The 27,705-nt window shown below is 58.2% G+C and overlaps 1 protein-coding gene across 4 annotated transcripts; it reads left to right on the forward strand.

Annotated features, from left to right (window-relative positions):
* The first annotated feature begins 1,551 nt into the window (after window positions 1-1,551).
* On the forward strand, window positions 1,552-27,475 carry NR5A1 (nuclear receptor subfamily 5 group A member 1). Of its 4 annotated transcripts, XM_037797993.1 has the most exons (12): window positions 1,552-2,085; window positions 3,587-3,804; window positions 4,188-4,317; window positions 4,559-4,857; window positions 5,590-5,640; window positions 5,913-5,988; window positions 8,903-9,019; window positions 9,156-9,297; window positions 11,272-11,897; window positions 17,946-18,065; window positions 19,969-20,116; window positions 26,653-27,475. In XM_037797993.1, the coding sequence occupies exons 4-12, from the start codon at window positions 4,583-4,585 to the stop codon at window positions 26,898-26,900; spliced, it is 1,803 nt and encodes a 600-aa protein (XP_037653921.1). In that variant the 5' UTR covers window positions 1,552-2,085; window positions 3,587-3,804; window positions 4,188-4,317; window positions 4,559-4,582; the 3' UTR covers window positions 26,901-27,475. The 4 variants fall into 4 exon arrangements, with proteins under 4 accessions (XP_037653921.1, XP_037653923.1, XP_037653922.1 ...); XM_037797995.1 differs by lacking the exon at window positions 1,552-2,085 and having other exon boundaries at window positions 2,899-3,804; window positions 20,000-20,116; window positions 26,653-26,807; XM_037797994.1 differs by lacking the exons at window positions 1,552-2,085; window positions 5,590-5,640 and having other exon boundaries at window positions 2,899-3,804.
* Window positions 27,476-27,705: the final 230 nt, after the last annotated feature.

Here is a 27,705-nt window from a genome sequence, read left to right on the forward strand (position 1 = left end):
TCCCCTGAGCAGCTTTCTGAAGCAGTCACTTCCCTACAAACAGGAAGGAGGCCCTCAGGCCAGGAGACCTCCAGCTATAGTTTCCTCCTCCTACCCATCACCCGTCAGTCTTCTCCTCAACACCAGATTGCCCACCAGCTCCAGGCCCAGAGCAATGTCCGTTATCTGGACTGACTTTTAGCACGTGGGTGGGAGGGGACCTGTGCTGCCCACTTCACCAATTACAAGCACAAGACCTCCACTTGCCTGGGCCTTCCCCCACCCCCAGACTGATTTCTCATATGTTCCCATAGAGGCTGGCCACCATGAGCCGGAAAGAAGAGCAGCGGCCTCCCCAGATTTGATCCCACTTAAGGGCCCCAGAGAGAGACAGAGCAAAGAGAGAGAGACAGACTGAAACAAGCAGAGAAACAAACTGAGACATTGAAAGTAAGATCGAGGCAAAACTGACCGATGCAGATTCATTGTGTCAGTGATAAAATTGGAGAGATGATCAGAGGCAAAAGCAGAGAGAGAAGAGCCACCAGAGATGGCTGCAGAGGGCTGGGGCCTGGGATGAGGGGAGTTCTGAGCGGTGGCTCCTGCATACCCCCCAAGCACAGGCTCTCTCTCATGTCTGTGGGGGGCCCACCGGCTGCGTGGTTGAAGAGGAATGTGGGGAGCAAGGCTGGGTCACCCCTTGAGGGCCAAGCGTGTGCACCGTGAGATAAGCTACCCCAGGAAGGGAGCCCCAGCTGTGGCCGCACACTCCAGGAGCATGGCGGAGAGGCCCAATCCCAAGGCTGCAGCCCCAGCACTGCCAGACATGCAGCTCCTGCTGAGGATCTCCACCAGGCCTCATATTCCAGAGGATCCCAGGTCCCTCGGCCCTGCCCTCCTGGGCATGCAGAGTCTGAGAGTATCCTGTCCATAGAGGAGGAAGGTGGCCGCTGGGAACCCTGCCAGCCACAGAGAGGCTCTTACTTCCCTTCTCCAGCTCCAACTGCAGCCCTGGCACAGATGAGGGGGCCACTGAGCTCACTGTGCAGAGCAGAGGCTCCAGCAGGCTGTGAGGTGCAGAGGGGATGCAGTGGTGGAGCACTCTCGGTGAGTTGTCCCCATGTGGCTTTGTGCACTCGTGTGTCTTGTGCATGTGGCCGTGTGCTTCCACACATGTGGGGGGTGTGCAAAGATGTGTGTGGCTGTGCGTTGCCAGGAGCCCCACTCTGCCTCCCCCAAGTCCCTGCTCTCCATCTTGAGAAGTGGCTCCCAGAGGCACCTGGTCTTCTCCACCCCCACCAGGTGGTCCAGCCAGAAAGCCAAGAGGCGGAGGGGGAAGACCGAGCAGGTCTCCTGCCGCCCCCCGGCCCCCCTCCCCACACTGCAGCTGAGGCTCCCGCGGCCACGGCCTTGACCCGGCACTATGGACTTCTCTGACATTGGCATCGGATCTGAACATCTGGCAGCAGGCTGATAAGGGGTGCAGCGGAAACAGCCTCTGCTGCTGCCAGCAGGCCCACCCCCTCCTCTGCCCCGCTCGGGGTCTCCACACTCCCTCTGCCTCCAGCTCTCTGGGCCCCTGCTCCTCTCTCTTTCCTCATTTTCTGCCTCAGTCTCTCGATCTCTTCCTCTCTTTCTCAGGCTCTGACCATCTCTGGGTCTCTTTTGCTGTCAGTGCATCTCCATTTTCTCCCTTTCCTCATTTTCTGGCTTTTCTCTTTTTCTATCTCCTTTCTCCGTTGCACCCCAACCCCTTTCTCCTCTCTCTTTTAGTTTCTGGGTCTCAGGTTTGTTTGTTCCTTGTTTCACTTCCAGGAAATAGGCCTGGCACTTTGGGAAAGTCCCCACTTAGGAGAGAGACCCTGGGCTTTGTTTTCTTGGGGAGGGAGGCCCAGGCAGCCTGGGGAGGGACTATATCCCTTCTCCTCCTCCTCCCGGGGGGTAGGTGGCCTGGAACCACCTGGGCTGGAACTTGAAAGAGACAGCCAATGGCCACCCAGGGACCCCGGCAGAGCCAGGACCGCTCCGAACCTGAAGCCCAGGCCCCAGACTCCCACTGCCTGGACTTGAGCCCGGTCCCACCACGCTCCCGCTCTGTGACTTTGGGTAGTGGCTTCATCTCTTTGAGCCCAAGTTTCCTTATCTCTCAAATGCCACTTCGGGAGGTGAAGGAAAAACTACCTACCTCCCAGAATGGTGGAGAGGGTTCAAGACTGACTACAGGTGTGGGGTGGGTAGAGCAGACCAGGCCCACAGAGGCACTTTCGTGTTAGGGCCTCGCCATTTCCAGCCTCTGGCAACCCCTGGCTCCTCCTGTTCCCACGGAACACCCGGTAGAGGCGAGGGCAGGGGAGGGGCAGCACAGAGTAAGGGGACGTTCACCCAACATAGCCACTTTGGATCAGAAATTTGGGTAGGGGGTGAGGAGTGCCTGGCCTGAGTGGTGATGGGAAGCGACAGTGACTGCCTAAAGGGAAACAAACAGGACAATGGAGGAGCTGGCAGCAGGCCTCTATGCCCACTGGCAGCATCTGGGAGCCTTCAGTGCAGGGACAAACAGTCATTCAACAAATGCTCACCAGTGCTTGCTCTGCACTGGTTTCTGTGGACCCAAGACAAATCAGCCCTGAGCCTTCCCTCCCCTGGGCTCCCCTGTCTGAGGTGAGTCACTCCATCACAGAAGGGCAAACATTATGACGATGGTGCAATCTCAGGCTCGACACAGAGGGCCCCTGAGGACAGACCTGCCAGTTCTTCAGTTTGTAGTTTGTGTTGTGCTGACGTTTATTGAGCACACACTATGTGCCAGGAAGTCACCGAATATGTTACATTGTCTCATTTTGTCTCCATTTTACAAAGAGAACACGAGGCCCAGAGACAGGAAGGGACTGGAAGCAGGTCACACAGCTAGAAGGTGGCAGGACTGGGATTTAATCCAGAATCTCCGCTACCACCCTCAGCAACTCTCCTCAGGGCTCAAGGACTCACCACAAGACTGTGGCCAAGTCAGCTTGGCTCTTTCCTTGGCATCATGGTGTTCAAAGATCCTGTCTGCTCTTTTTAAAAAGGCAGGGAAAGTAGACCCCATTTTACAAAGTCTCCCATCAAAACAGTGCAAATAGTCACGACTTTTTTTTTTTCTGTTGCTGTCGTTGATGTTACAGGTATGTGGCATGTTGGTGCCATAGGGCATTTACTGGGATATTTCTTTCAAAAATCCAGAGGATTAATGGTATTAATACAGAAATAAAATCACTGCATTAAAATAGGGGGACTCATTAAATTCAGTCATGCAAGAGATGTGTAGTAAGAACTTGCATAGGAGAAAAAGACCTAATTATGAGATCATGCATGTTGGGAAATAAGCCGTATGTTAAGTTATAGGTAGAATTAGAATAATTTAATCAGTAGAGTAAGTTGGTTATGACTGTCAGCAAAAACCACTGTCTTGAATGTATTTTCACAAATAAAACTTTTATTTTTAAGCAGCAAATGAGAAAAAGACACATTGAGTTTTAAATTAGGTGATTTTAGATATCCAGAAAAAGCCCTCTCACCCCAAGCCAGACATGTTCTTCATGATTTGCCTATTTCTTCAAATGAACAGGGTAGAGGATAGTGGTTCTTCACAGTGATTGCTCCCTGGGACCCCTCCAGGCTCCCCCCGTCTCTCAGTACAAAGGGCTGGAAGGTAAACCCGCTGAGCACCTGGACTTCTTACCTTGTCTTCACTGCAGCTCCTCAGTGCCTGGAACAGCATGCCTTAATCAGTGCCCGACACCTAACGTGCACTGGGGAACGTCCGATGAATGAAGAAATGCCCAAGTGAGCATGCCACGCATGGAAGGGGTACAGGGCAGGGGCATCTGAGCCCCGTGGGACCAGAAAAGTTCAAGATCTGTTTACTCCTGGAGATTGGGTGGGGACCTCCCAGGCCTCTTCCAGAGGGCCAGCCTTCTAGGCAAAACCCCCTTCCCTCCACCCAACCCTATCCCGGTCTAGCTGCCCACTTGGCCCAGCCTGGGGCTCCTGCAGCCAACCACCTGGCCCCGAAGACAGCCCAGCCTCAGTCTTCCCAGCTATCTACTGGGAGCATTAGCCCAATAGTAGATGGAGACGATCAGAGAAGCCAACATGGAATGCCCACAGGAGGTGTTCAGTCAGCTTACCTGCTTCCTTCTGCCCCCTTTTTCCTTTCTTCACCTCAGGAAGCAATAAAAGAACCAGGTCAAAGCACCAGGGTCAAGCCGTCCATGCCCCTGCCTCTGCGCTGACCTGGCCTGATGCCACTCCCATCTCTGGGCCTGGCCGGACCCTGCTGGGCCAGGCCCCAGAGAGGTAGGCATTCAAGGGGAGAGAGGCCGGGCTGCAGGCCGGCTGGGGGAGCATCCCATAAATCAGGCCCCACTCCCACCCCGTCGCTAACAAGCGAGGCTGCCTACCCGCCTACGTGGGGTCCCTGCCTCTGGGCTCCCCCAGCAGCCTGGAACAGCCAGCCAGCCAAGGCCTCCAGAGTGCCTTGGCCTCCGCCCCCACCCGCGGCCCCCAGATAGATAGGGGTATTTTTTTTTTCTTTTAGGAGAAGAAAAAAAATAAGACCTAAATGAAGAGAAACACCAACAAAGAAGAGAGGCCTGCAGAGTCACGTGGGGGCAGAGACCAATTGGGCCTCCGGTGGCCCCCCCACCCAGGGCGGGGAGGAGGAGGAGGACGGACGGACAGCGCCAGCCTGCTGTCCACCCGCCACCCACCGTGGCGCGAGGGAGTTCTTGCGTGCCCACGGTCCCCACTGCCCCACCGGGGCCACCGGAACCTCTTCCCGGATCCCTGGTACCCGCTGTCTACCCTCATCCGGCGTGAGAGCTCGCCTTCCGCTCCGTAAGTGAGGGCCTGGGCCCAGGCCTCTAATGGCCAGCCTCCCTCCTCAGTGCCTCCCTGCGGCCTGGGCCGGCCACTGCCTGCTCTGCCGAGTAATTGGTGCCCGCTGCCTGGGCAGGGAAGGAAGAAGGGGTCCAGGGTTTCCCCAGACCTGCCCTCCACCATGATACCCCCTCTTCTTTCTTGGGCAGTTGATAGGAGGGGCTAGGCTTGTGGAGACGGGTCCTGTGGGGGTCTGCCAGTGCCCCGCTCTCTGGAGTTGGGGGTGCACAGGGGTGTGTGGGTCGTAGTCTAGTAATCTGTGAATGTGTCCGTGTGTCTCTGGGCCCCTGGCTTCCAGTCTCTGGCTCTCCCTGCCTCCGTGTCTGTGTGTTTCTGTGAATTCCGACAAGTCTCTGTGTGATCCGAGGCTCTGTCTCCAGTGGCCATCTGTCAGTCCAGCTTCTGTGGCTGGGCTGGGTCTGTGGGGAGAAGAGGGTCCTCTGTCTGCTCTCCTGGGGAAGTGGGTGGGGGCTATGATTCCCCATGTGGTAGACTGGGACCTGGCATTGCAGGGGTGTGGGGTGCAATGGAGCCTGGACAGTCAACCCAAGGGCCCCCAACCTAGAGGAGAAGGGAGTTGAGGTGGAGGGAGAAGAGGGAAAACTGGCTTAGAGTCCAGCTCCCATCTGCACCTGGCCCCCCAGCCCAGACCTGTGCTCACACTCACACTACTCACACCGTCTTCCTTAGCAATGTCCAGGAGATCCCAAGTGGACCCCACCCCAGGGAAACTGACTGGAGGTGAGGGGACCCCAACCCAGCCTTCCCGGGTGTACCTCCCTTCACTGCTCTCTGCTGGGGGGCTCCCTCTCCCATTTTCCACTCTGAGGGCCCTTTCCCTGGGGGCGGGGTGCTGCTCAGAGGCAGAAGGAGCCCCTGCCTCCCCCACCTGCCCCACCAGGCTTTTTGTCTCAGGGGCTTGGGGGGTGGGGTGGAGAATGGAGGACCTGCGGCTAACTCGGGCAGGCTGGCACTCTCTCTTCTCCCTCCCTACCAAGATTTTTTGCCCATAGACTCTATGGAAACCGCAGAACACCGTCTACAGAGCAGATCTCCATTTTATATACGGAGAAACCGAGGTTCAGAGAGGTAAAGTGACCTGCCCGAGCTTGCACAGCAAATCGGCGGCAGATTCCTCTCCTCCTCAGAGTGAGCGAAATGGGGGGTGGTCTGCGTGGGGTCGCCAGCGTCGTCTCCCGGGACCAAGGCGCAAGCTCTGGCAGAAGTCAGAGGCTTCCGGACGGGCCCAGCGGCCGGCTCCGCCGAGGGTCCGAGCCTTCAGGCCTGGGTCTTTCGGTTGGTTGCGCCACTGAGGCTGCATAATTGCCTATTTCCCGGCGTGAAAACCACTGGCTTCTTGGCGTCACCACCAGCAACTCCCTCTCGCTCAAACCCTGGGTGCCCGCGGGGCAGGGCGGAGGATTACACTTCTTCCCTTCTCGAGACTTGTCTCGCGTTTCAATTTCTTCCTCTGAAAAACCAGAGTGGCCCATGGACGTTCTCCAACCCAGAGCAATTGCTCGGTGCGGTCAGGACCGGGGACCCCTTTGTCCCCGAGGCTGCGGGAAGCTCCCATCCCCCGTCCCAGTCCGGGTGGGAGCGCAGAGCTGGAGGGGTGGGGAGAGGGTTTTTCCCGTCCGGGGCGGGGGTGGAGGGGTGGGGGGCGGGCAGCATTTCGTTCTCGCAGCGCTTCCGCCCCCTGGGTGGCGTCAGGTCCTCACCAGACCCCGGGGGACTCGCAGAGCGGGATCACCACGATTCCCGTTTCCCGCCGATCAAAATGAGGCTCCTGGAGGAGAAGGGGTGTGCCCCCGGTCCCCCAGCCGGTTACTGAGCGCTTCCTCCGTGCCAGACGCGTGCTTTGCCGACACTACATGGCTCGTCCGCACTACCACAATTAAAGAAGTATAGTCATCACACCCACTTCTCAGATGAGAAAACTGAGAACCATAGGGGGAGAAATTTGCTTAAGGCTCGAGTGAGGAAATATGGCAGGGCCACGTTGAGAAACTTGATTTCTAGCCTTGAACCCGTGCCTTGGCCACGGTTCCCCCACGCTCGCTCTCACCACATCCATGCTGCCAAACGACCAGCGCCCCAAGCGCGGCACTCGCTGCGACTCAACTGTACCTGCACCTGCCTGGATTCCGGGGCTCCCGGGTTCCGCTGCTCCCTGGATACGCGCGGGCTTCGGGGAGCCGCGCTGGGGATGGGGTGGCTGAGAGGGTGAGGGAGCTAGGCCGGCTTGGGGGGGGCGGGGGCGGAGGGCGCGGGCCAGGCCTCCGCCCCCGGATACCGCACGCGCTGATATTAGAGGGCCTAGCCCGGGGCCCCATCGCGGCGGCTTCGCGCAGCGCGCAGGGGCGGCGGAAGGGCCGGGGTCCCAGGTGCGCCTCGGGGCGGCCCGGGCGGCGGCGAGGGATAGGGAGGCGGGGGAGGGGGCGCCGAGGCCCCGCGCCGCCAGCCCAGCGCCCCCGCCTCCCCGCCCCCGGCCCGAGCGGCCGTCATCACGGGCGGGCGGCGCTGCGCCCGGGTGCGGCTCATCGCCGGCGTTGGCGGCGCCGCCTGGGGGCGCGGGTCTCGGCGCGGGCGGGACGCGGGGCGCTGCTACTGGCAGCAGCCGCCAGGTGGGCACCCGGCGGGACGCGGCCGCCGTCGCGCCCCATCTCGCGTCCGGGGCCCGAGCTGTGCGCGCTTCCTTCCCTGGGACTTCGACTCTCCGCCCGAGGTCGTTCCCCCGCCTCCGGCTTGGCCTCCTGGAGCCTGCGGGGTCTCCGCCCGAGGTCTCTGCGCCACGTGCCCTGCCTGCTGTCCTAGCCCGGCGGCGCGGGCTGCTGTGCGCTCTCTTCGCTGCCTCTCCGCCCGACGTCTCGGTCTCGGGGACGCCGGCTGCGCCTGGCGTTTGGCCGTCGCTGCCGCGGGCTTTGTCTCGCCCAGCCCGGGGGCCCCAGCGGCCCCGCGCTTTCGGGATCTCTGTCCCGGGCTCCGTGGTTTTCCGTCTCTCTCGGCTCCGGCCCTTGTCCGGGACGGTCTCTGAGGGGCCCCGCCTGCGAGCTCGGGAGCCCCAGGTCCGGCTTGCATTTCTGTGCGTCTCCCCGTCCCCGACCCTCTCTCTGGGCGCCTCCGTCTCTCCAGGTTTTCTCTCAGTGTCTCTGTCACTTTCTCTCTCTGTCTCGGTCCCTCCCGGGTTTTCCTCGTCTTTCGGTGTCTCGGTCTGTCTCTTGTCTAGTCACTGTGTCTCTGACTCTGAGTCTTGCAACCCCAGGTTTTCTCTTTGGGGATCTGATCTGTGTCTGCTCCCTCTCTTTCGTTCTCTGTCTCTCTCTGCACCCCCCGCCTCTACCTCGCCCAGTTTTTCTCTGCTTCTCCTGTCTCCGATGCGGTTATTATTGTGTCTCTGTTTCTCTCGGGTTTTCGTTGTCTCTGTCTTCCCGGGGATTCTTTCTCCGTTGAGCAGCGGTGGTCAGTGTCTCTCGCCCGCGTTTTTGCCCATCTCTCTGTCTCTCTCAGACTGTCTCTGTCTGGCCCCCAGAACACCCGGCCCCACTCCGCCCTGGTTTATTGGCATGTACCCGGCGACCGGCCCCATTTCGTTTTCACAGAATCGGGGTTTTGTTCTCAGACAAGCGAACCTGGGTCAAAGCGTATCGAATCCAGGAGTCCTGGGTGGGTCGCGGCAGGGGCAGCGCGGGAGGAGTGGGCCGCGGCCTCGGGGGCAGCCCCAGGCCTGAGGGGAGGTGGTTAGGGGCTGGGGTGGGGGGAGCCGCGGAGCAGAACGTGGGGACCAGGTCTTTAAAAGCCGGCAATCGGGGCAGCATCGTGCACATCCTCTTGGGGGGCTGCTTCAGGGCGCTCTGACGGGTGCCCTACAACGGGCGGCGTTCGCCAGCGTGCAAGGTGCTGTCCTGGGGACAACGGGACGGGCCGGCGAGGAGGACGCTCTGGCTGGCGGTGGTGCCGCCAGATGCTGACAGGCCCGCGGCGACCCCTCCTCCCTCCTCAGGCGGACGCCGCGGGCATGGACTATTCGTACGACGAGGACCTGGACGAGCTGTGCCCCGTGTGTGGGGACAAGGTGTCCGGATACCACTACGGGCTGCTCACGTGTGAGAGCTGCAAGGTGAGCGGGCAGGGGACACGGCCGGTGGGCGGAGCCGCGTGGAGGGCCCTGAGCGGAGGTGCAGAGTTGAGTCCCCGTGAGCCGAGCGGGGAGAGACGGGGCCCGCCCCTCCCGCGCTGACTCCCCTCTTCCCCAGGGCTTCTTCAAGCGCACGGTGCAGAACAACAAACACTACACGTGCACCGAGAGCCAGAGCTGCAAGATCGACAAGACGCAGCGCAAGCGCTGTCCCTTCTGCCGCTTCCAGAAGTGCCTGACCGTGGGGATGCGCCTGGAAGGTGCGCGCGCCGCGGGTACCCGACTCCTGACCTCCGACGCCGGGGCGGGGGGGTGGGAGGAGAGCAGAGGACACCACCAGCCTTCAGGAAGCTTTTGGGGCCAGGTGATTGGCCCCTTGCATGACGTCACGGGCCCCTGCGAGGGAGTGGGGGGGGTGGGGAGTGGTAAAGGGGCTGCAACCAGAACCAGCGTGGTTGGGCTGGAGGAATATCTGGAAGTGGACCCTAGGGAGATGATCCTCTCCTTAGCCCCTGGGGTGGGACCCGGCTCTGCCCCTACTCCCAGCACCAGCCAGAGCCGAGACTTCAATGCTTCTACCCAGATTCAAATCCCAGTGCCACAACTTACAGGCTGGGTGACACTGGGCAAATTCCTCACCCTCTCTGAGCTGCAGATTTCCGATCTGAAAAACGGACTTAATAATAGCGCCTTCCTTCTTGAGTTAGTGTGAAGATTGAGAGAAGGTATGAAAAGCCCTTAGTACAGAGCCTGGCACATAGTAAATGCTCAACAGGTCAGCATTGACCTTTATGTTATTATTATCATTACTTCCTTTGTTATCTGTCCATTCTCACTGTCCAGCCCTTGCTCCTCTGCCCATCCATCTGTCCATCCAAAGCGTTCACTCAGTGGGTGAGATTACTTTTCACAGTGTTCGGTGTTGGTAGCTACCCCTGGAGAGGGCTGGGAAGTGGGCAACAATTTTCCCCATAGGACCCTGATACACTCTTGCCTCCCCACCCTCATCATCCTAGATCTCAGTCCAGAGGGGAGGAAAGGTATTTCAGCAGGAAAGACATGAGCTCTTTGAAGGGCACAGTCACAGGTTTCCACCCTCTGGCCCCGAGCCGGGCAGCACACCGAGCAGGCAGTTGTTGGCCAAAGTTTTTGAGCAACATGGCTCCAAGTGGCTCCTCGACTGGCAGGCCACATGTCTTGGCACTTAGAGGGACTCCTGATGTGAGGGGATTATCCTGTGCTGTCCCCAGAGTCCACATCCTTATCTCCATGTCCTGAGGAGCCAGGAGAACTGGTTGGAGTGGGCAGCAGAAAACCCTGGAGCAGCCAGAGGGAGCGGAGCAGGGATGCCCACTGCGGAGGTGGGAAGATTGGCCAGGCTGGCTCCCAGTTCACTGTCTCTTGCTGAGCGCCCACCCTCTCCCTCCTCCTTTCTCCTGGGAGCCCAGGGTGGGGCTCTGTCTAAGCAGGAGCTGGGGCCATGCTACAGCTGCAGAGATGCACCTGTTGGGTCTGGCTGGTGACACATTCTTGGTCAGGCAAAAGAACATCTGGTCAGTGAGAGAGGTCCCCTGCTCTCCCAAGCACAGAGCCTGGCCAGCCCTAAATGCAGCTTCAAACTTGAAGCTAGTGAGGGAAGCCTGGGTCATTTTGCAACAGGGCTTCAACAGACACAGTCATTTAACAAGCAGCCAGACACAGCCACAGCTGCGAACGAGGCTGACCAGGACTCGTTACTTCTGCCCTCTCCCTGCCAAGCTGTGTGCTGGACACCTGAAGCCAGAGCTGAGCCCCCAGGAGCTCTCAGCCTGGGACACACAGTTACCAGTTGATATGATAAGAGTGGGTAAAGAGCAGGACATCCAGCGGCAAGGACAGTGGATTCTGTCTGGGTGAATCTAGGAACACTTCATGGAGCTGGTGACAAAAGAGGGGTTTGAGGCAGAAGGACCCGCAAAGGTGGGGTGGAGGAAGAAGTGCCAAGCAGAGGAGCAGAGGGGTGAGTAATGTGGAGGAGAAGGAGGTATCACCTGGAAAGATGGGCAGAGCCTTGAATGCTAGGCTAAGGAGATAGACTTCACTCATGGGCAAGTGGGAGCCATGTAAGGATATTGAGCAGGGGAATGACCTATGTTTAGGAAACACAGATCCATGTTTAGGAAAGATCTATGAGAGGGGCAGTGTGGTGGGCGGCTTGGTGGAGGGTGATCCTGACCTTCCACCCCTGCCAACAGCTGTGCGTGCTGACCGTATGCGGGGAGGCCGGAACAAGTTTGGGCCCATGTACAAGCGGGACCGGGCCCTGAAGCAGCAGAAGAAGGCACAGATTCGAGCCAATGGCTTCAAGCTGGAGACAGGCCCCCCGATGGGGGTGCCCCCACCACCCCCTCCCCCGCTGGACTACATGCTGCCCCCTGGCCTGCATGCACCCGAGCCCAAAGGCCTAGCTTCTGGCCCGCCCACTGAGCCGCTGGGTGACTTTGGGGCCCCAGCCCTGCCCATGGCCGTGCCCAGCACCCACGGGCCACTGGCCGGCTACTTGTACCCCACTTTCTCTGGCCGCGCCATCAAGTCTGAGTTCCCGGAGCCCTATGCCAGCCCCCCACAGCCTGGGCCACCCTATGGCTATCCAGAGCCCTTCTCCGGAGGGCCCGGTATGCCCGAGCTCATCCTGCAGCTACTGCAGCTGGAGCCAGATGAGGACCAAGTGCGGGCACGCATCGTGGGCTGCCTGCAGGAGCCGGCCAAAGGCCGCCCTGACCAGCCTGCACCCTTCGGCCTCCTGTGCAGGATGGCTGACCAGACCTTCATCTCCATCGTGGACTGGGCACGCAGGTGCATGGTCTTCAAGGAGCTGGAGGTGAGTCCCCTTCTGTTCCTGCCTGGCAGGCCGCTGGCTCTGGGGTGTCCTCTCAGCTCCCTGAACTTCAACCCCATCACCCCTGGGGATAGGGCTGTCCTGCCTGACTGGCTTCAGGCAGCATCTGGGGACAGGGAGGACACACTGGGGCACTGAGGAGCATCTGGGCCCTCATGGCCTTCCTTGTCCCTCTCTGCACCCCTGGGCTCCCCCACTGCTTCCCTGCTCACTACCCACACCCTCCCTCCCTCCCTCCTTCTCCTCTGTTTCTTTTCTCTCTGCCTTCGTTTCCCTCCTTTGTCTCTCTCTCTGGTATGCTAACTCTCTCCTTCTCTTTTCTTCCCCGTTCTCCATCTCTGTAGGCATTTCTCTCTTTCTCTGGGACCCCGGCCTCCTGCGAAGGACTAGTTGAGTCCTTGGGAGACTGTCTCTGGCTGGCCCAGTTGGCTGTTGGGAAAGGCATCCAGACCACCTTGTTCCCCCATTCAGGGAGGCTGCCTGTCCCCCCCAAACTCAAATGTCATAGATGAGAGGCCTTAGTGTCTCAGAGCGTGTGGTGCCTATGGGTCTTTCTTCTTCCCAGCTCAGGTGAAAGAGTGAATGGTGGTTGAGCCCATGTGTGAGTGTGTGTGTGTATCTGTGTGTGGGGCTAGGTGGGTGGGTAGATGGGGGTCGCAGGGCCTGCCACCGTCTTCCTGGGTGAGGCTGACTTCCCCTGATGCAGGGCCTCCCCCTCCCCGAGGCTTGAGGTACCTGAGGCTAAAGTAAGCAGGAAAGCAGCAGGAGAAACTGAGGCCAGACACAGGGAGGAACTTCCCAGTTGTCCTGCCTAGTGGTTTGAAGCACCCTAAGGCCTGCGAGCTGCCCCTGTTGGCTCCCTGTGATTAGGGCACTCTGTCAAGGCCCATCCTGCCCCGGGCTGAAAACAGGCACTCTTTGGCCCAGGCCTGTCGGTGTTTGCCTTTCCCAGGCTGCCCACCCTAGGCTGTTCTGGGGCTGGGTGTAAATAGTAGGGCCCATCGCCCTCCCTGCTGGGGCCACTGCAGCCTTGAGTATTGTCAGTGCTGACGCCACTTGTGCCCGAGCTTCCTCCCGGGGCATGTGGCCGGATGGGCTGGGGGTGGGTAAGGTGGGGCGTGGGCACTGTGAGCCCTTGGGACATTTTGGGTCTGGAGGCCTCGGTTACTCTGGATGGCAAGAATTGGTGGCAATGGTTCCTGCCTCTCCTGTGGAGGGCCTGTCATGGCTGAGGCCTAGGGATGTGCCCCATGTCTGTCATGGGCTGGGACTTTTCTCCATCTCATCACTGCTCCCTCTCCAGAAAAACCTCAAGGATGGGGCGAGAGGCAGGGCCTTGAACAGTCCCATCTACCTTCCGCTCATGCCGGGAGACCCTAGTAGAGGATGAAAATCCCAGGACCCTTAGGTTGGTCACCAGCCTCTCTTACCGATTTCCCATGAGCCCCCTGTGAAGAGGGGAGGAGGAGCAGAGCATTCCCGGCCTTCCAGAACCCTAGATCCAGGGGCAGGGCACTTCCTCTGGCCGCCTTCCTAGTCTCCCGGGGTTTTTCACGCAGGATGGGAAGGGCTTTTGTCCCAGCTCTGCTGAGTGTTTTTTCCTGCTTCTGGTTCTCTGTGGTCCGAACCTTCCTGCTTCCCCTTCCCAGAGTCTCTGAGTCAAGTCCAGGATTATGAACCATGGTCGCCCCCCTTCATGAAGGAGCCTTGCAGATAACTACCAGCCCAGCCATTAGAGACTTCTGTCTGCCATGTGGAAGTTCTCTCCCACTGGTCCAATGGGCCCTGGGCTGGTGGCTGTTTACAAAGCCAGAGATGAGGGGGCAGAAAAGTAGAGGGTGCTGAGAGACGTTGTTACCCCTTTGGGCTGATCGTAGACTCTCCCTCTCCCCTGCTCCCCACCACTACGAGGTCATCCCATTCATCCTGCCACCTCCAGGCAGATCACATCCTAGCAGATGGAGGAGGCTACTCTCTTGCTCTGAGAGTGGGGCAGGACTTTGGCTGGGCTCTGGGGACACTGAAATGAACTGGACCCAGGAAGCTGTCAGGCTAGAGGAGGAAGGAGATAGGCTTATATATAGGTAATGCCAACATAGGATGCCCTGGCTCTGAGAGCAAGGGAAAGGGGCCGAGGGAGTCCAGCAGGAAAGCAAATGGCTGTCTTTGAGGGATCCAGGGAAGGTTTCTTTGATCTATGCCTTTAAAGGAAGCAAGCAAAGAAGGTTAAGGGCATGCTAGGCATAGTCTGAGGCCTAGAAGTGTGAAAAGGCTTCAGCGTGTTCAGGGAGTTCCAGGTGGCCCTGGGGGGCACTGCTGGAGAGGTTAGTGGGGGCAGAGGGCAGAGCCGGGACTGGGAGAGCCTGGGTCCTTGGCAGTGGGTGATGGACAGCCTGCCAGAAACGGCTGGGGCCCCACATTCCCGGGTCAGGATGAGGCTCCCACCACAGGGCCTGAGATCTTCCCGGAGGCCCACTCAGCCCTCCGTGATGCTGGTGACATCTTGTCCTGGGGATGTCCTGAGGTTGTAGCTGAACTGTTGGGATTGCTGGGAGCCAGGATGTGTCTGACCCTGAGCTCCAGGTGCCCTCTCTGTTTTTCCCAGCTTGGAAGCCATCCCTTTGTTTCTCTTTCTCCATCTCACACAATCACAGCATGTTAGATCTGACAGTAGCATCGAGGTTAATAACAAAGACTGGAACCCGAGAGACGTGGGTTCAAGTTCCAGCTCTGCCACTTACGAGCTGTGTGATTTTGGGCAAGCAACTTTATGCCTCTGGGCCTCAGTTTCCTCATCTAAAAAAAGGAAGGCATTTCAATAACACCTATCTTATGGGGTTGTTACAAGGGTTCAGTGAGCTAGGAATCTGTCCATCCAGGGAAGTTAGAGGAGTTAGCACCAGAAGTGCTCAGTCAGTGGAAGCATCGGCTCCTTCCTCACTGCTCCCCTCTGCTGTGATACAATTTAATCCATACTCCCGTGTAGGGAAAAACATCACCCCCGTGCTCCTCTGAGCATACCCTAGTTCTGCAAGAAGATGAAGGCCCCCCAGGCCCTGGGGTCATAAAGCAACTTCTCACCCGCAAGGTTGCAGCAACTCTGCCACTCACTGCTCAGTGGGGACAGTGGCCTGGGCCTGGGCAGGCAGCTTCCCTGGACAGTTCCTGGGAAGGACAGGCCGGGAGGATGGAGGATAGGAATTGGGGAGGAGGAGGTAAAGAGCCAAGAGTGCCTCATGACCCATCTCGACATCACTTCACCCTCAGCATCCAGCCCCGGGGCCCCGGTGAGGAAGAGTCAAGTGCCCAGATGGATGGTTTCATTTAAGCGGCAGTAACTCTGTCAGCCTCGGGCTGACAAACGATGGCCCGCCGACCACTCGGCCTGGAGAGCGCCATGGCCAGCCCGTGGCGTGTCAGCCACCGAGAATTAGAGTCCACTGGCCTTCGGCCGCCAGACAGATCAGACCCCAGGGGGCTCCTCACGGGGGCCTGCTGGTGGGGGGGGGGTCTGCTTGGCACCCATAAATACCCCATCTCCGAGGCAGGCTGCAAAGTGTCAAGGATCCAGGAAGATTTGTGGGGGACTAGCGGGGGGTGGGCGGCCAGAGGGTAGAGCGGACAGGCCAGCCAGGACTGCAAATGTCCTTGTTCCCAGGGTGGCAGGGAGGCCCGAGGGTAGAGAAGGAACCTTTAGCTTCGGGAGAAACCTTTGGAAGGTAAAAACCAAACCTCTTTGGTTAAATGAGCCTCTTAGCCACCTGCTTTCTTCTGGAGCTGGCGGCTGCGGCCCTCGGGTTTTCTCTCAAATACAAAGGTAAGCATGGATGGTGGGTGGGTAGTTTGGGTGTATGTGTGCGTACGTGTGCTCAGCTGTGTGGGGAGGTGCTTCAGAGTTTGGTGTCTTTATGTGTCTGTCTGTCCATCCAGGGGAAGAAGCAAGTGCAAAGTCTAGCAGGAAAGAGTGCCCCTCACGACGGACAGCATGTCTTCATTCACGCAGTGTCTCCAACCCCCAAAGCAAGGGGTTCTTTTCCCACTTCTCAGAACAGGAAATCATGGTAGAGGACAGCTGAGTTGGGCATCCCACCTGGGGCTATGGACACCAAAGCTTTTGCCCCCATGTGGCATCTCCCTGCCCCTGCCACCCTGGAGCTGCCCCTGCTCCCCTGGGGTCTGAGATCTGGGAACAGAGGCTGTGCCCGGGCCTGGGCCAGTCAGGTCACCGTGACCCCTGCGGCTTTCTGCCTGCAGCTCAGCCTGTTTATCTCCTAATTCTCCCCCCTTATCTCTTGCCTTCCACCTCCCCACCCCCTTGTTCCTTCAATCTGGGCACAAGGGTGTCTGCTCTGGGGCCCACAATGGGGGGGGGGGCAGAGTCTGGTCCCGCGCCCCCTCCTTCCCTCTCTGGCTGGTTTCTCTCCCTGCCACTGTGACCCCCTGAGCCGGCACCTCCTGCCTGGGCCTCTGGCAGTGCCCAGGCCCTGGACTGGCCCAGTAGGGAGCACCTGGGGGAGCCCAGCTCCCCGCCTGCTCCCTCAGGCAAAGTTTCTTTATCTGTTCTGTGGGCAGAGGGCAGTGCCTGGTGAGGGAGGGGTGAGCGGGCCTGAGGCCTGAGATGTGCCCTGAACTGGACCTGCTTCCTTGCAAACTGGGGGTGGGGGAAGGCAGCCTCCTGACAGCAGCTCTCAGGGGACCAGCCACTCGCCCCCTGCCCCCACCCGCCCTGGGGAGATCAGGACAGATGCGTCTTTGTGACTCGCCCCCCTTGGTTCTCAGTCTCTCCTGGCCCTCCCATCCAGGGTGGCCGTGCTGAGCCCAGGTGTCTCTGTGGCTGGTTTCCTGTCCTAAGGGTAGCAGGGCTGTAGGAAAAACTTTCTGCTGGGGAGGGAGTGAGAGGTGTGGCTCTTGACACTGAGACAAGGTGAGGAAGAGGGACAGGAAGTGGTGACTCAGAGCAGGACAGAGGCAGAGCCTCCCTGTTATTCTCCTGCCATATGGGCTGTCAGGGGGCGGGCGGCAGGCCTTGAAGGAGCCTATCTGTGTGTCCATCGGCTGCTCGCTTTTCTCCTCGTCCCCTTTGCCTGTTCTCTCCCTTTGGCTGCCTGAGGACTGGTCCCAGGGAGCTCCCTGGAAAGGAGGGAAGGAGGAGGCTTCTACCCCCCGAGAAAAGAGCCATTCCTTAGCCCATGGGGCTCCTGGTTGGGGGGTGGCTCCTCTGTGCTGCCCATGTATGAGCAGGACTTGGTGTTCAAAGAGGGACGGGTTAGGGAGGGCCTCCAGCGGGGACCGTGAACTCCTGGGTGGCAAGCGTCTTCTTCCATGGCCTCGTGGTTAAGAGCACGGATCTGGAGTTGTGTGACTTTGGGCAGGTTACTTGACCTCTCTGTGCTCAGTTACCTCTCTCTGTAGAATAGTGATAACAACTGTCAGCCATAGAATCAAGAATGCTGGTCTTCATGGCTTGCATTTGCCACAGGGCATGGCTAAGGAAGGTGCCCAGGAAATACCTGTTGGGTGGCCGGCTAGCTGAGGAGCCACAGATGCTGAGAGGGACTGAGTCTGTACTACGTCCTCCCTCGGTCACCTGCAGTGCCCAGTGCAGCCCTGAACACCCACAGGGGCTCAGCGTTTGTTGCTGTGGAGTGGCGTGGACTGGGAATGCCAGCGATGGCCAGGTCCCGGCTCCTGGCTCTGCTTTAGGAGGCAGATTCAAATTAGGGGTTTGGGCCAGGGGGGTCTCTAAGGCCCTTGCTGCTTGGGTGTCTCATGGTTCTGAGTCCCACTCGTCATGGTCACGACCATTTGCTTTTGCTGGGTGGAAAGACACCCGAGCACCTGTGTCAGACCCTCTTTAATTATTTTGCTAGATCCCTGCCACACTTAGATGAAGTTGACAGATGGGAAAACTGGGTCCAGAGAGGTTCAATGCCTTGCCGGGTTACATAGCCAGCCGGGGCTCTGAACTGAGGGTTGGGAGGAGGAGGGGTGAGAGGAAGGTCCTGACCCCTGCATGCGTGTCCCTTCCAGGTGGCCGACCAGATGACGCTACTGCAGAATTGCTGGAGCGAGCTGCTGGTGTTTGACCACATTTACCGCCAGATCCAGCATGGCAAGGAGGACAGCATTCTGCTGGTCACCGGGCAGGAGGTGACTGAACTGCGGGTCCCCACCCCATACCCCACTATGCCCTGCCAGAATTCTGGGCCCAGGAAGAGGTCCCTGGGCCTCTCCAGGCCTGGCCTTGGGCACCCTGGTTATCAGCCCCTTCTCAAAGTTCATGGGACACCCACTGGCCCAACTGCCCTGTGACCATTGGCCTGATCCTCAGTGCTGGGCCCTGGAGAGCCTGGGAAGACCCAGCCCTGACCCTGGCCTTGAGAGGAGCCAGCTCCTGGGAACCTGGAGGGGCATCCCTACCTCCACCACAGGCAGTGGGGATAGCATGGGCAAAGGCTCAGAGAGGGAAGTTCAGGACTGCCAGGCCACCAGGCGCAGCTGGTGTGTGGGCTGTGCTGGGGGACTGGGTGTTACATGGGGGGTGGGTTGAGGTGAGAGGTGAGCCTGGAGGGATCGGTAGGGGCAGAGTCAGGCAAGACCTCACAGGTCCTAAATCCTGGGGCCCTGGGGAGCCACGTAGAGTTTTAAGTGCAGGAGGATGTGGTTATAGTTAGTTATAGGAAGCATGTGGAGGGGGGCAGATGGGAGGCAGGGAGGAAGTGGGGGCAGCCACCCATCCCTCAGAGCGCTGGTTGCCTGGGCAGGGACACATTCAAGGAGGAAGACAAGCCCCCCAACTGGTGAGAAGAGGCAGAGAAACAAGAGAGAGCGGGAGGGAAAGGGGACCAGAGGTTGCTGTGAGGGTCTAGTCTGGTGAAGGGAGATCTTCCAGGAGAGGACACGGGGAGGACTGGGCTTGATGGGTACAGGGGGGTGGGGGGGTGGAGACTGCGGCTCAGCCCCCCATCCCCTTCCTCCATCCCGTCTCTCTGTCCTCGCCCCTGGCCTCACCCTCGGTGGCTCAGGCTGTCCGGGGACAGGAATGGGGAATGCTGGTCCCAGGAGTGTGACTTTCGGGCCACATGCATGTGCAAATGAAGGGAATGTGTGACGTGGGTGTATTTGTGTTAGCCCGTGCCAACATGCAGGTCGAAATCTCCGTGGCTGTCAGAATGTTCCTGTGTGTGTGTGTGTGTGTGTGTGTGTGTGTGCAGGCGCACGCGCATTTGTGCATGACTGTATTTTATTGTGCAAATATGTCCACACACAGGTGTATGGGTGCCTGTATCTGCCTGTCACCATGTAAATGTGAAGACCCGTGGAGCCATGTGTCTGTCTGCCACCTGTAAATGTGTTTACGTGGGGTGTGTCTGTGTGTCTGCCGCAAGTGTGTCCACATGGGTGTGTGTCTGCTACTGTGAGAGTGTGACCACACAAGGGTGTGCGTGTCTGTGTGTCTGCACTTCATGAAGTGGACACTCGGCCTTGGCACTGTGGCTGGGAGCCGAGGTGTGAACACATCCCCTAGTCAGATGCCCACAGGTGAGGGGGCCCTCGTTTGTCATGTGCATGTGTCCGTGTGTATCCAGGCAGATCTGCCTGTCCCCTGCCTCCCCTGCCCCTGCCCCTTGCCCCCAGCATAACAGGGTATTCACTGCAGACGCCCCACAAAAGCTGTTTGTACCCCTGTGCCCAGCACAGCTCTTTGTGTGTGAAGGACCCTTCAGCTCTCTCACAGCTGCCCACCTGCCTGGGGCCCACTCCGCTGCCATGGTGAGGAGGGGTGGATGGCGGGCAGGCCATGGGTGCCCTCAGCAGGGCCTGTGGAGGCGGCAGCCCCAGGCCAGGCAGTTGGGAAGGGTGGGGCCTTATAATTGAGGGGCCTGGGCTGGGTACAACCTCCCTGACCTCCAGTCTATCTAACTCATGCTCTCTGACTGGCGCCCCTGGACCATGCCCTCTTGCCTATGTCCTGATGGATTCCTCTTGCCATGTACCCTTTGACCTGGTCCCTACCCATGCCCCCTAACCTTTGCCCTCTGACCTGCCCCAGGTGGAACTGACCACGGTGGCTGCCCAGGCAGGTTCCCTGCTACACAGCCTGGTGTTGCGGGCACAGGAGTTGGTACTGCAGCTGCACGCGCTGCAGCTGGACCGCCAGGAGTTTGTCTGCCTCAAATTCCTCATCCTTTTCAGCCTTGGTGAGTGAGGCCTCGGGCTGGGAGAGGTGGGTGAGGGGCTGGGTGGGCAGTGGCTGCGGCAGGACTTACTCCAGTGCGGCCCAGGTGGGCCGTGCCCCAGGACCTCAGGGAGGGCAGCTGAGCTCTCCCTTAGTGAACGAGCCTGTGAGGGGACCTGGCCCAGGGCCTGGCTCTTAAAATGGGGGTTGCTTCCCCCTCTGGGCCTCAGTTTCTCTGTGTAGGTATGCAGAGGGCCAGGATGATGCTGAGGCTTGCCCTTTATGGTACAAGGACCTTTCTGAGAAGCTGATAAATTCCTGGCTAAAAGTCCTAGAAAAGTGCCTCTGCCACCTCCAGAAAATGCCTGTGCAATTTGAGGAGTTTCCATCCCCTGGCTCCCATCCCGGGGCCTTTGTTATTCCTAATTTCCTACTCTCTGGGGAGCCCAAATGCTGATTCTGAGCTCTTTGGGGGCCAGACCTCTTTGCCTATCCATCCATCCACTGCCCATCCATCCTTCTTCTCATCCATCCACCTACCCATCCATCCATCCATTCTCCCATCCATCCCTCCTCCCTTCCATCCACCCTCCCATCCATCATTCCATCCTTTCATCCATCCATCCATCCACCCTCCCATCCATCATTCCATCCATCTATCCATCCATCCACTCACCCATCTACCCACCCATCTATCCATCCTTCCATCCATCCATTCTCCCATCCATCCATCCTCCCTCCCATCCATTCTCCCATCTATCCACCCTCCCATCCATCCTTCTATCCTCCCATCCATCCATCCATTCTCCCATCCATCCATCCTCTCTTCCATCCATCCCCCATTCATCCACCCTTCCATCCATCCTATCCTCCCATCCATCCATCCATCCACCCATCCATCCATCATCCATCCTTTCATCCATCCACCCATCCTACAAACATTTGCTGAGCAACTGCACTGTTCAAGGCACTGGGGATACAGCAGTGAACAAAAAGCCCCTCAAATCCCTGGCTGGTAGATCTTGACCGTCTCTTGGGAGAGAAACAATAAACATAAATATGATTAGTAAAATAAATAAATGATTAGTAAAATAAATGATTAATAAAATATTTAGCCTAGAAGATGGTGATAAGTACTGAGGAGGAAATAAAGCTGGGAAGGGGCAGGCAGAGGGTGAGCTCAGCCCACCAGCTCACTCCATTCCCGAGTATCTGGTGCCTCCCTCCCACTGTCCTCTGTCCTCTTGACTCCAGCCCAGCCCAGCCCAGCCCAGTCCAGTCCATGCTGCTCCAGCCTCCACCCTCCCTCTGGGCTCTCACAAGTCCAGCCCCATCAGTCCTGTATCACCAACCATCTCCAGTGCCTGCCCTCTGCCCAATGGTGCTGCAGACATCGAGGTGTTCCTTGCTTTCAGGTAGCTCCCAGTCAGGGAGACACTTCCAACCCCCTGTGGTCAGGGCTGGGATGGAGGAATAGACATGGCTGGGGGAATCCAGAATGGAGAGCAAGGCTCTGCCTGGAAGCTTTCTGGAAGAAGGACAGCTGAGCAGGGTCTTGGAGGATGAGTAGGAGTTTACCAGGTAGATACATCTTTTAGCAGAGATGCAGATGGAATGAAGGTTGGAACAGTGGGGCCTCCACCTGGTGATAACTCCAGGCCCCCTCTTTCCATGGGTGTAAGGAAGACAAGCAAGGCTGAGCCCATCCCCCTGGGATCCAGGCAAGTTGCCACATTCAGAGCTGTGACTGCCCGGCCCCTCCTTTATGCTAAGGCATTAGCCTTCACCCCATTTCCCGGATGAAGCAGCTGAGGCCTAAGAGGCCAGAGAGTGACCACAGTACCTGGCTGGAAGAGGCTGAAGGGCAGGACGAGGAAGTGAGAGAGTGTGTATGTGTGTGTGCGTGAGAGGCAGGGGGAGCAGTGCTGAGTCCTAAATCTGGACTTTCCCTCTCTGACTGAGTGTCCTTCAGCTAGTCACTTCCCTCTCTGAGCCTCTATTCTCCCATTTGTAAATGGCCATCATAATAATCCCTAACTCGTGGATTTAAGGATTTAATGAGCGAATTCCCAAAAGCACTTGGGGCATGGCCGGGTCCTTCATAAGTGTATGTCGGTATTATTTTATCATAATTATCATGACTAAGTTAATGGGCAAATGAACAAGTTAATTAATGAAGAGAACAATTGAGTGAGGCCTCAGTGCTGCATGTCTCCATGATGCACCCGCTCAGAGGATTGCTGCATTTGGCATATCTGGGATGGTGACTTATCTTTGAGGGGAAGGACTGGGGTCTGGCTGAGGTGGGTGGGGCAGCCCCCAGCCCAGCCAGCCAGAAATGCCAGTGAGGTTGGGGCTGCCAGGGGAGGAGGAAGAGGCCCTGAGACTTGAAGCTGCCTGAGCTGATGGGAGAGAAGTGAGAGAGGAGGATTGGTGGGCTACAAAGGCCTTTGGCTGGCAGGTTCCAGGTTGGGAGAGGAGCCTGAGCAGTCCTGTATAGTCAGGGTTGGGCCAGAGAGGAGAAACCATGGGATATCAGGGAAGGCTACTTGGAGGAGGGGACCTCTGAGCTGGGCTTTGCAATGTGAGTAGGAGTTTTCTAGGTGAAAACAAAGCAAGCAGTAGGAAGGGCATTCTAGACCGAAGGAACAGCCTGTACAAAGGTATGAGGAATCCTGAAAGTTCTGTGTGGCTGTAGGGGGCAGGGAAGGGCTGGTGAGAAAGCTGGTGAGGTGGGCAGGGGCTGGGTTGTGCAGGGCCTTGAATGCCAGGCCAAGTACGTTGAGCCTTCTTTTGGGAAGGATTTTAAGCAGAGAGTAGCATGATTAAATGGGCATTTTAGCAAGGTCCCTCCAACTGCAGCATGGGAAAAGGATGTCAAGAAGGGAGCTGGCAAGCTGGGCGGCAACCTCGGGCAGCACCTCCCAAGTCTGGGCAGCCTGAACGGTGATGCCTGAGCCCCCCCATCCCCACCCAGGCCCCCGAGCTCACTCAGCACCTCCTTCTCGCCTGCCTCCGCATAGGGTGCCATTTGGCATCTAAATAGCCGTCTCGGGCGGCAGCGGAGGCAGGTAAGGAGGTTTAATTAAAATTAGTGCCTCTCTCCTGGCAATCACGGTGTTTATGAAGATGGGCCCGGCTGGCATTGTTCCGACGAGGACTTAATCGAAGCTTAATGGATTGACCTAACATTCGATTTCCTGACTTCCATTGAGGCGTCGGCAGCAGCATTCCCTTAAGCGTTTGCAATTTACCCACTGCTCCGCGCCAACAAAAGGCGGCCTGAATAGCAGCCCCACTCGAGGGGCCATTGTGCGCGGGGGCGCCTGCCTGAGTCACTGCTATTGGGACAACATTTTTTATGCCTCGCTGGAATGAAAGGATTATTCAAATTTTCAATTAAACCGTGAAAAGGGGGCCTTTCTGAGAACCTGGGGGCCCCTGGCTCCGCAGAGCTCGGCCGGCTGCTCCCTGAGGTGGGGGCGCCGCCTCCCAGCCCCCTCCCACCTCAAGCACTGCCGGGAGCCGCGCGGCCCGGGGCACAGGCTTGTCGCTCCCGTCTCCACCCAAGGGTGGCTCAGGGCCCAGAGCTGGGCTCGCGGCTTCTTCCAGTCCTTGGCTGCCCGGTGAGGCGGAGATGAACTTTCCCCCATCTTGCAGATGACTAGAAACTGAGGCTCAGAGAAGGAAAGTGACTTGCCCCAGGTCACCCAGCTGGTGGCTGAGCTGGGGTTTGAACCCCCGACACCCTAAGGGGTGAGGGTGGGGGTCTCTCGGTTTGCTGGATGCTGCTCCTGGGTCTACAGGGTGTTGGATGTTGGCTCTGTACCTCCAACATCCTCACAAAACCCCTTCAGAAAGGGCACAGAGGCTTGGAGAAGGGGAGTGGCTTGTTCAAGGTCTTAAGGTGAAGAGGGGGTCGAGGCTGGAGCCCAGACTGGCCTCTCTGCGAAAACTTAGAATCCAGGAAATGAGGCCCTGGGAAGGGATCCTGGATTGGGAGGAACATAACATTATCATGTCTAGTCCCCCATGTCCAAGCTCCATCCCACTGCCCTGGCACGGTTACCGGCCCCTGCTTGCCCACAGGGAGAGTTCTGGGGTTTGTAGTCAGAAAGACCTGGATTTGAATCCGGGCTCTGACTCCCTCTGAGCCTTGGAGATACCCCTTCTTGCCTCTCTGGCTGTCCGTGGGGATTAGCTGAGCTGGATGCAATGTGTCCGGTGGGTACCCAGGAAGCCGGTTCCACAGTCTTGTACTGTGGCAGCTGGAGCTCACTTTGCACCTGTGCTCCCACATCCCAGCCCTGTAGCCGACTTGATGGGGACAGTGGGGGTCTCTAGCCTGCAGGGAGCAGAGGGACCCATATTGCTGCCAGGAGAAGGGGGCCTGTCCCTGAAAGCTGCCCTTGTTCTGCACCCACCCCCTGCACTCTGTCCTGTTGTCCTTGGTGCAGTCCTGCTGAGAACAGTAAATCCTGGGAAACCCAAGGCCGCAGTCCTCCCCAGACTCCTCCTACCCCTGCCCCTACTCCAGCATCCCAGTCGGTCCTCTCTACCCTCCTCCCCACCGCAACATCCCCAGCGATTTCCTCTGGGTCCCTTCACTGCTGTGTGACCTTGAGCTGGTCCCTACCCCTCTCTGGGCCCCCAGCTTCCTATAGTGAATGTCAAGAGAATGGTCCTGCCCCAGAGAGGGTAGGGGACGAGAGGTAACAGGATGGCAGATGGGACGGAATTGGGGTGGAGGTTGATTGGGGCAGGGTGGGTCCAGTAGGCACCCCTTTCCCCTAGGAGGCCAACTCGGTGGGAGGACTTCCCTTCACCTTTGAGTGCATCTGGAGCAGGCCAGGCTCAGGAGCAGGGCTCCTGGGAGCAGTTGGGCAGGCTGTTCATTGCACAAGGGCACTGAGGCAGGAGGCAAGTAGAGGCTGAAATCTAACCTGCCTGACCCTCACCAAACTACGTCTCTGTAGATGAGGGGGATTTCTTCCTAATTGGCACAAAACCGTCTTTGGGCTCATGGTGATCTTGGGAAAGCGAGGAAGAAAGTGACCTCGGCTCTCTTGCTGAAGGGAAGGAGAGGGGGCGGGAAAGGGGGAGGTGAAGGCTCAAGCCGGTCTTGCTGTAAGCTCTGGGCCTAGCTCAGGTTTCCCTAAATCCAACTTTGGACAACACGGGCCTCGGCAGGCACACTGGGGGCGGCTGAGGATCAGGGTTGCCAGGAGCATCGGGTCCTCCTGGCGCAGTGGGTGTTAAGGGGGATTAGAAGCACCGAGGGCTGCACATGCTGGGCTCCGACTGCCCCACAGCAGCAGGGCCGGGCGTGAGGGGGGCAGAGGGGATGGGGTGGACGGCCACTTCCCAGGCAGGGCTGGGCTAGGGATTGGGGGTTGGGGATCAATCCTTAGTCAACAGGTAGAGCACCAGCTGGAGATGCTGCCCAGGAGCTGAAAGAGGCCTGCGGGCTGTGATGAGGACTTGGGTGACAAGAAATTGACCCTCCTTGCCACCCAAGCTCTCCCCCATCCTACAAGGCTGACACTGCACCTCGCATCGACAAGAAAGGCCTTTCCGGTCATCTGCTTCCAAATGGGGGAGCTGGGATTCAAACCATGTCTGTCTCATTCCGATGACATTTCATTTTTTGTCTGTTCACTGGACCACTGTGCAGGGGATGCATTTGTCACATGCTGTTCATGGCACAAATGATCACTGGTCTATGCACAGCCCATTCCCCCCTTTGCAACCATTCCTTCCCACTGAAATTGGGTCTTCCTGTTTGTCAGTGTTGTTGCATAAGACGTGGGTATTTCAAATTTCTGTAAATAGCTTTGCCTTATAGAGCTCCTTCTAATCTTTCCTTTTTAATTTTTTCCATGCAGCCCTACGCATGTCTCCTCCGTTACTTCTGTTACGCAGGAGTCCCTGGGGTGCAGCCAGGCTAGGGAGCAGGGCTGCCGTGTACAGTTGGGCAGGTTGTTCACTGGTTCCCACCGCCACCATCACTGCTGCTGCAGTGAGCATCCTCGTCCCTGAGAATTTCCTTGGGGTACTGAAGATGGGGTACTGAAGCCTTCCTCTCACCAAGTGCCATTCTGGTCATGACGGTGATGCAGCTGATGGTGCCAGTGGGGGACAGTGAGGACCATGGCAGGGTGATGGCACTGGGGGGCGATGACGGTGACAGGATGGTTTCAACCATGAGGATGGGGATGGTGTCGCTAACGGCCATGCTGAGAAGCAATAATAATGATCACTGGCATCTCGAGCCTTATTATGTGCCAGACACTCTCCTAAGCACTTTCCATGAATTGACTCCCTGTGAAGTGGGTACAGTTCTCACCTCATTGTACAGATGAGGAAACGGAGAGGTTAAGTAACATGCCCACGGTGACACCTGGTGGGGCTGGCAGTGGTGCTGGTGACTGTGACGATGGCAGTGTCTGCGGTTGGGTGGTTGGTGGCCATGTGTGTGACAGCTGTGTGGGTGTTGGTGTTGGTGATGCCGGCAATGGTGTTGGCGATGGGCCGGTGACAGAGCTCCTCCCTTTGCAGACGGGAAGTTCCTGAACAACTACAGTCTGGTGAAGGATGCGCAGGAGAAAGCCAACGCTGCCCTGCTCGATTACACCCTGTGCCACTACCCCCACTGCGGGGACAAGTTCCAGCAGCTGCTGCTGTGCCTGGTGGAGGTGCGGGCCCTGAGCATGCAGGCCAAGGAGTACTTGTACCACAAGCACCTGGGCAATGAGATGCCCCGCAACAACCTGCTCATCGAGATGCTGCAAGCCAAGCAGACTTGAGCCTGGGCCGGGTGGGGCAGGGACCAGGGCCGGGAGAGGGGCCGGAGGCACCCCCACGGCCCCCCAGATGGCTTATTTTATTATGCCCACCCAGGAGCCCCACCGGTGGGCCCCTGCCCCGGAGCGCTCTGAAGCTGTGTGTTTGGGAAGGTGGGTGAAAACCAGCAGGGCCTGGCTGAGGTGGGGGGGGGGCCCTGCTAGCCACTGGCACTAGCCTGCCACTGAGTGCCCCCAGGAGGGCCGCCCCCTACCCCTACCCCAGCTGTCTGTTCTGGAGTCTGGAGTTCAGGTCCGGGGAGGGGTTCGGGATTCCCTGGTGGGCCTCCATGTCCCTTGGGTCAGAGGTCATCCCTTCCTCCTCTCCTGGAAGCAGAGGCAGGGGGAGCTCAAGTGGGCATCAACTAGGGGAGAAGACAGTGTCTCCACAGAACCCCCTCACAGAGACCAGGAGGAAAGCCCTCTGTTTTTATAAACAAGCGGTAACTGAGTTTGCTAAATTGGTCAGGGGCCAACTGGGAGACTGGTTAAGACTAAGACAAAAAAAAAAAAAAAAAAAAAGCCCTCCCTACCCCGCCCACACCTTCTGACTTCTGCAGGGGAGAACTTGGACATATTATCTAAAAAGAATTTTGCTACAATCATCTTCCCACCTGTCTCTCCCAAGAGGAGAAATTTGACACAATCAATATTCTAGCTTCACCCACAGTTGGCTAGCCCAGGCTGGTATTTATCTGCAAGGCTATCGACAAGAAGTTTTTTGTTTTGTTTGTTTTCAGTCTCCCAGACACTCCTTGCAAGGTGTGTG

This window comes from Choloepus didactylus, chromosome 10 (genome assembly GCF_015220235.1).
Source record: "Choloepus didactylus isolate mChoDid1 chromosome 10, mChoDid1.pri, whole genome shotgun sequence".
Lineage (NCBI taxonomy): Eukaryota > Metazoa > Chordata > Mammalia > Pilosa > Megalonychidae > Choloepus > Choloepus didactylus.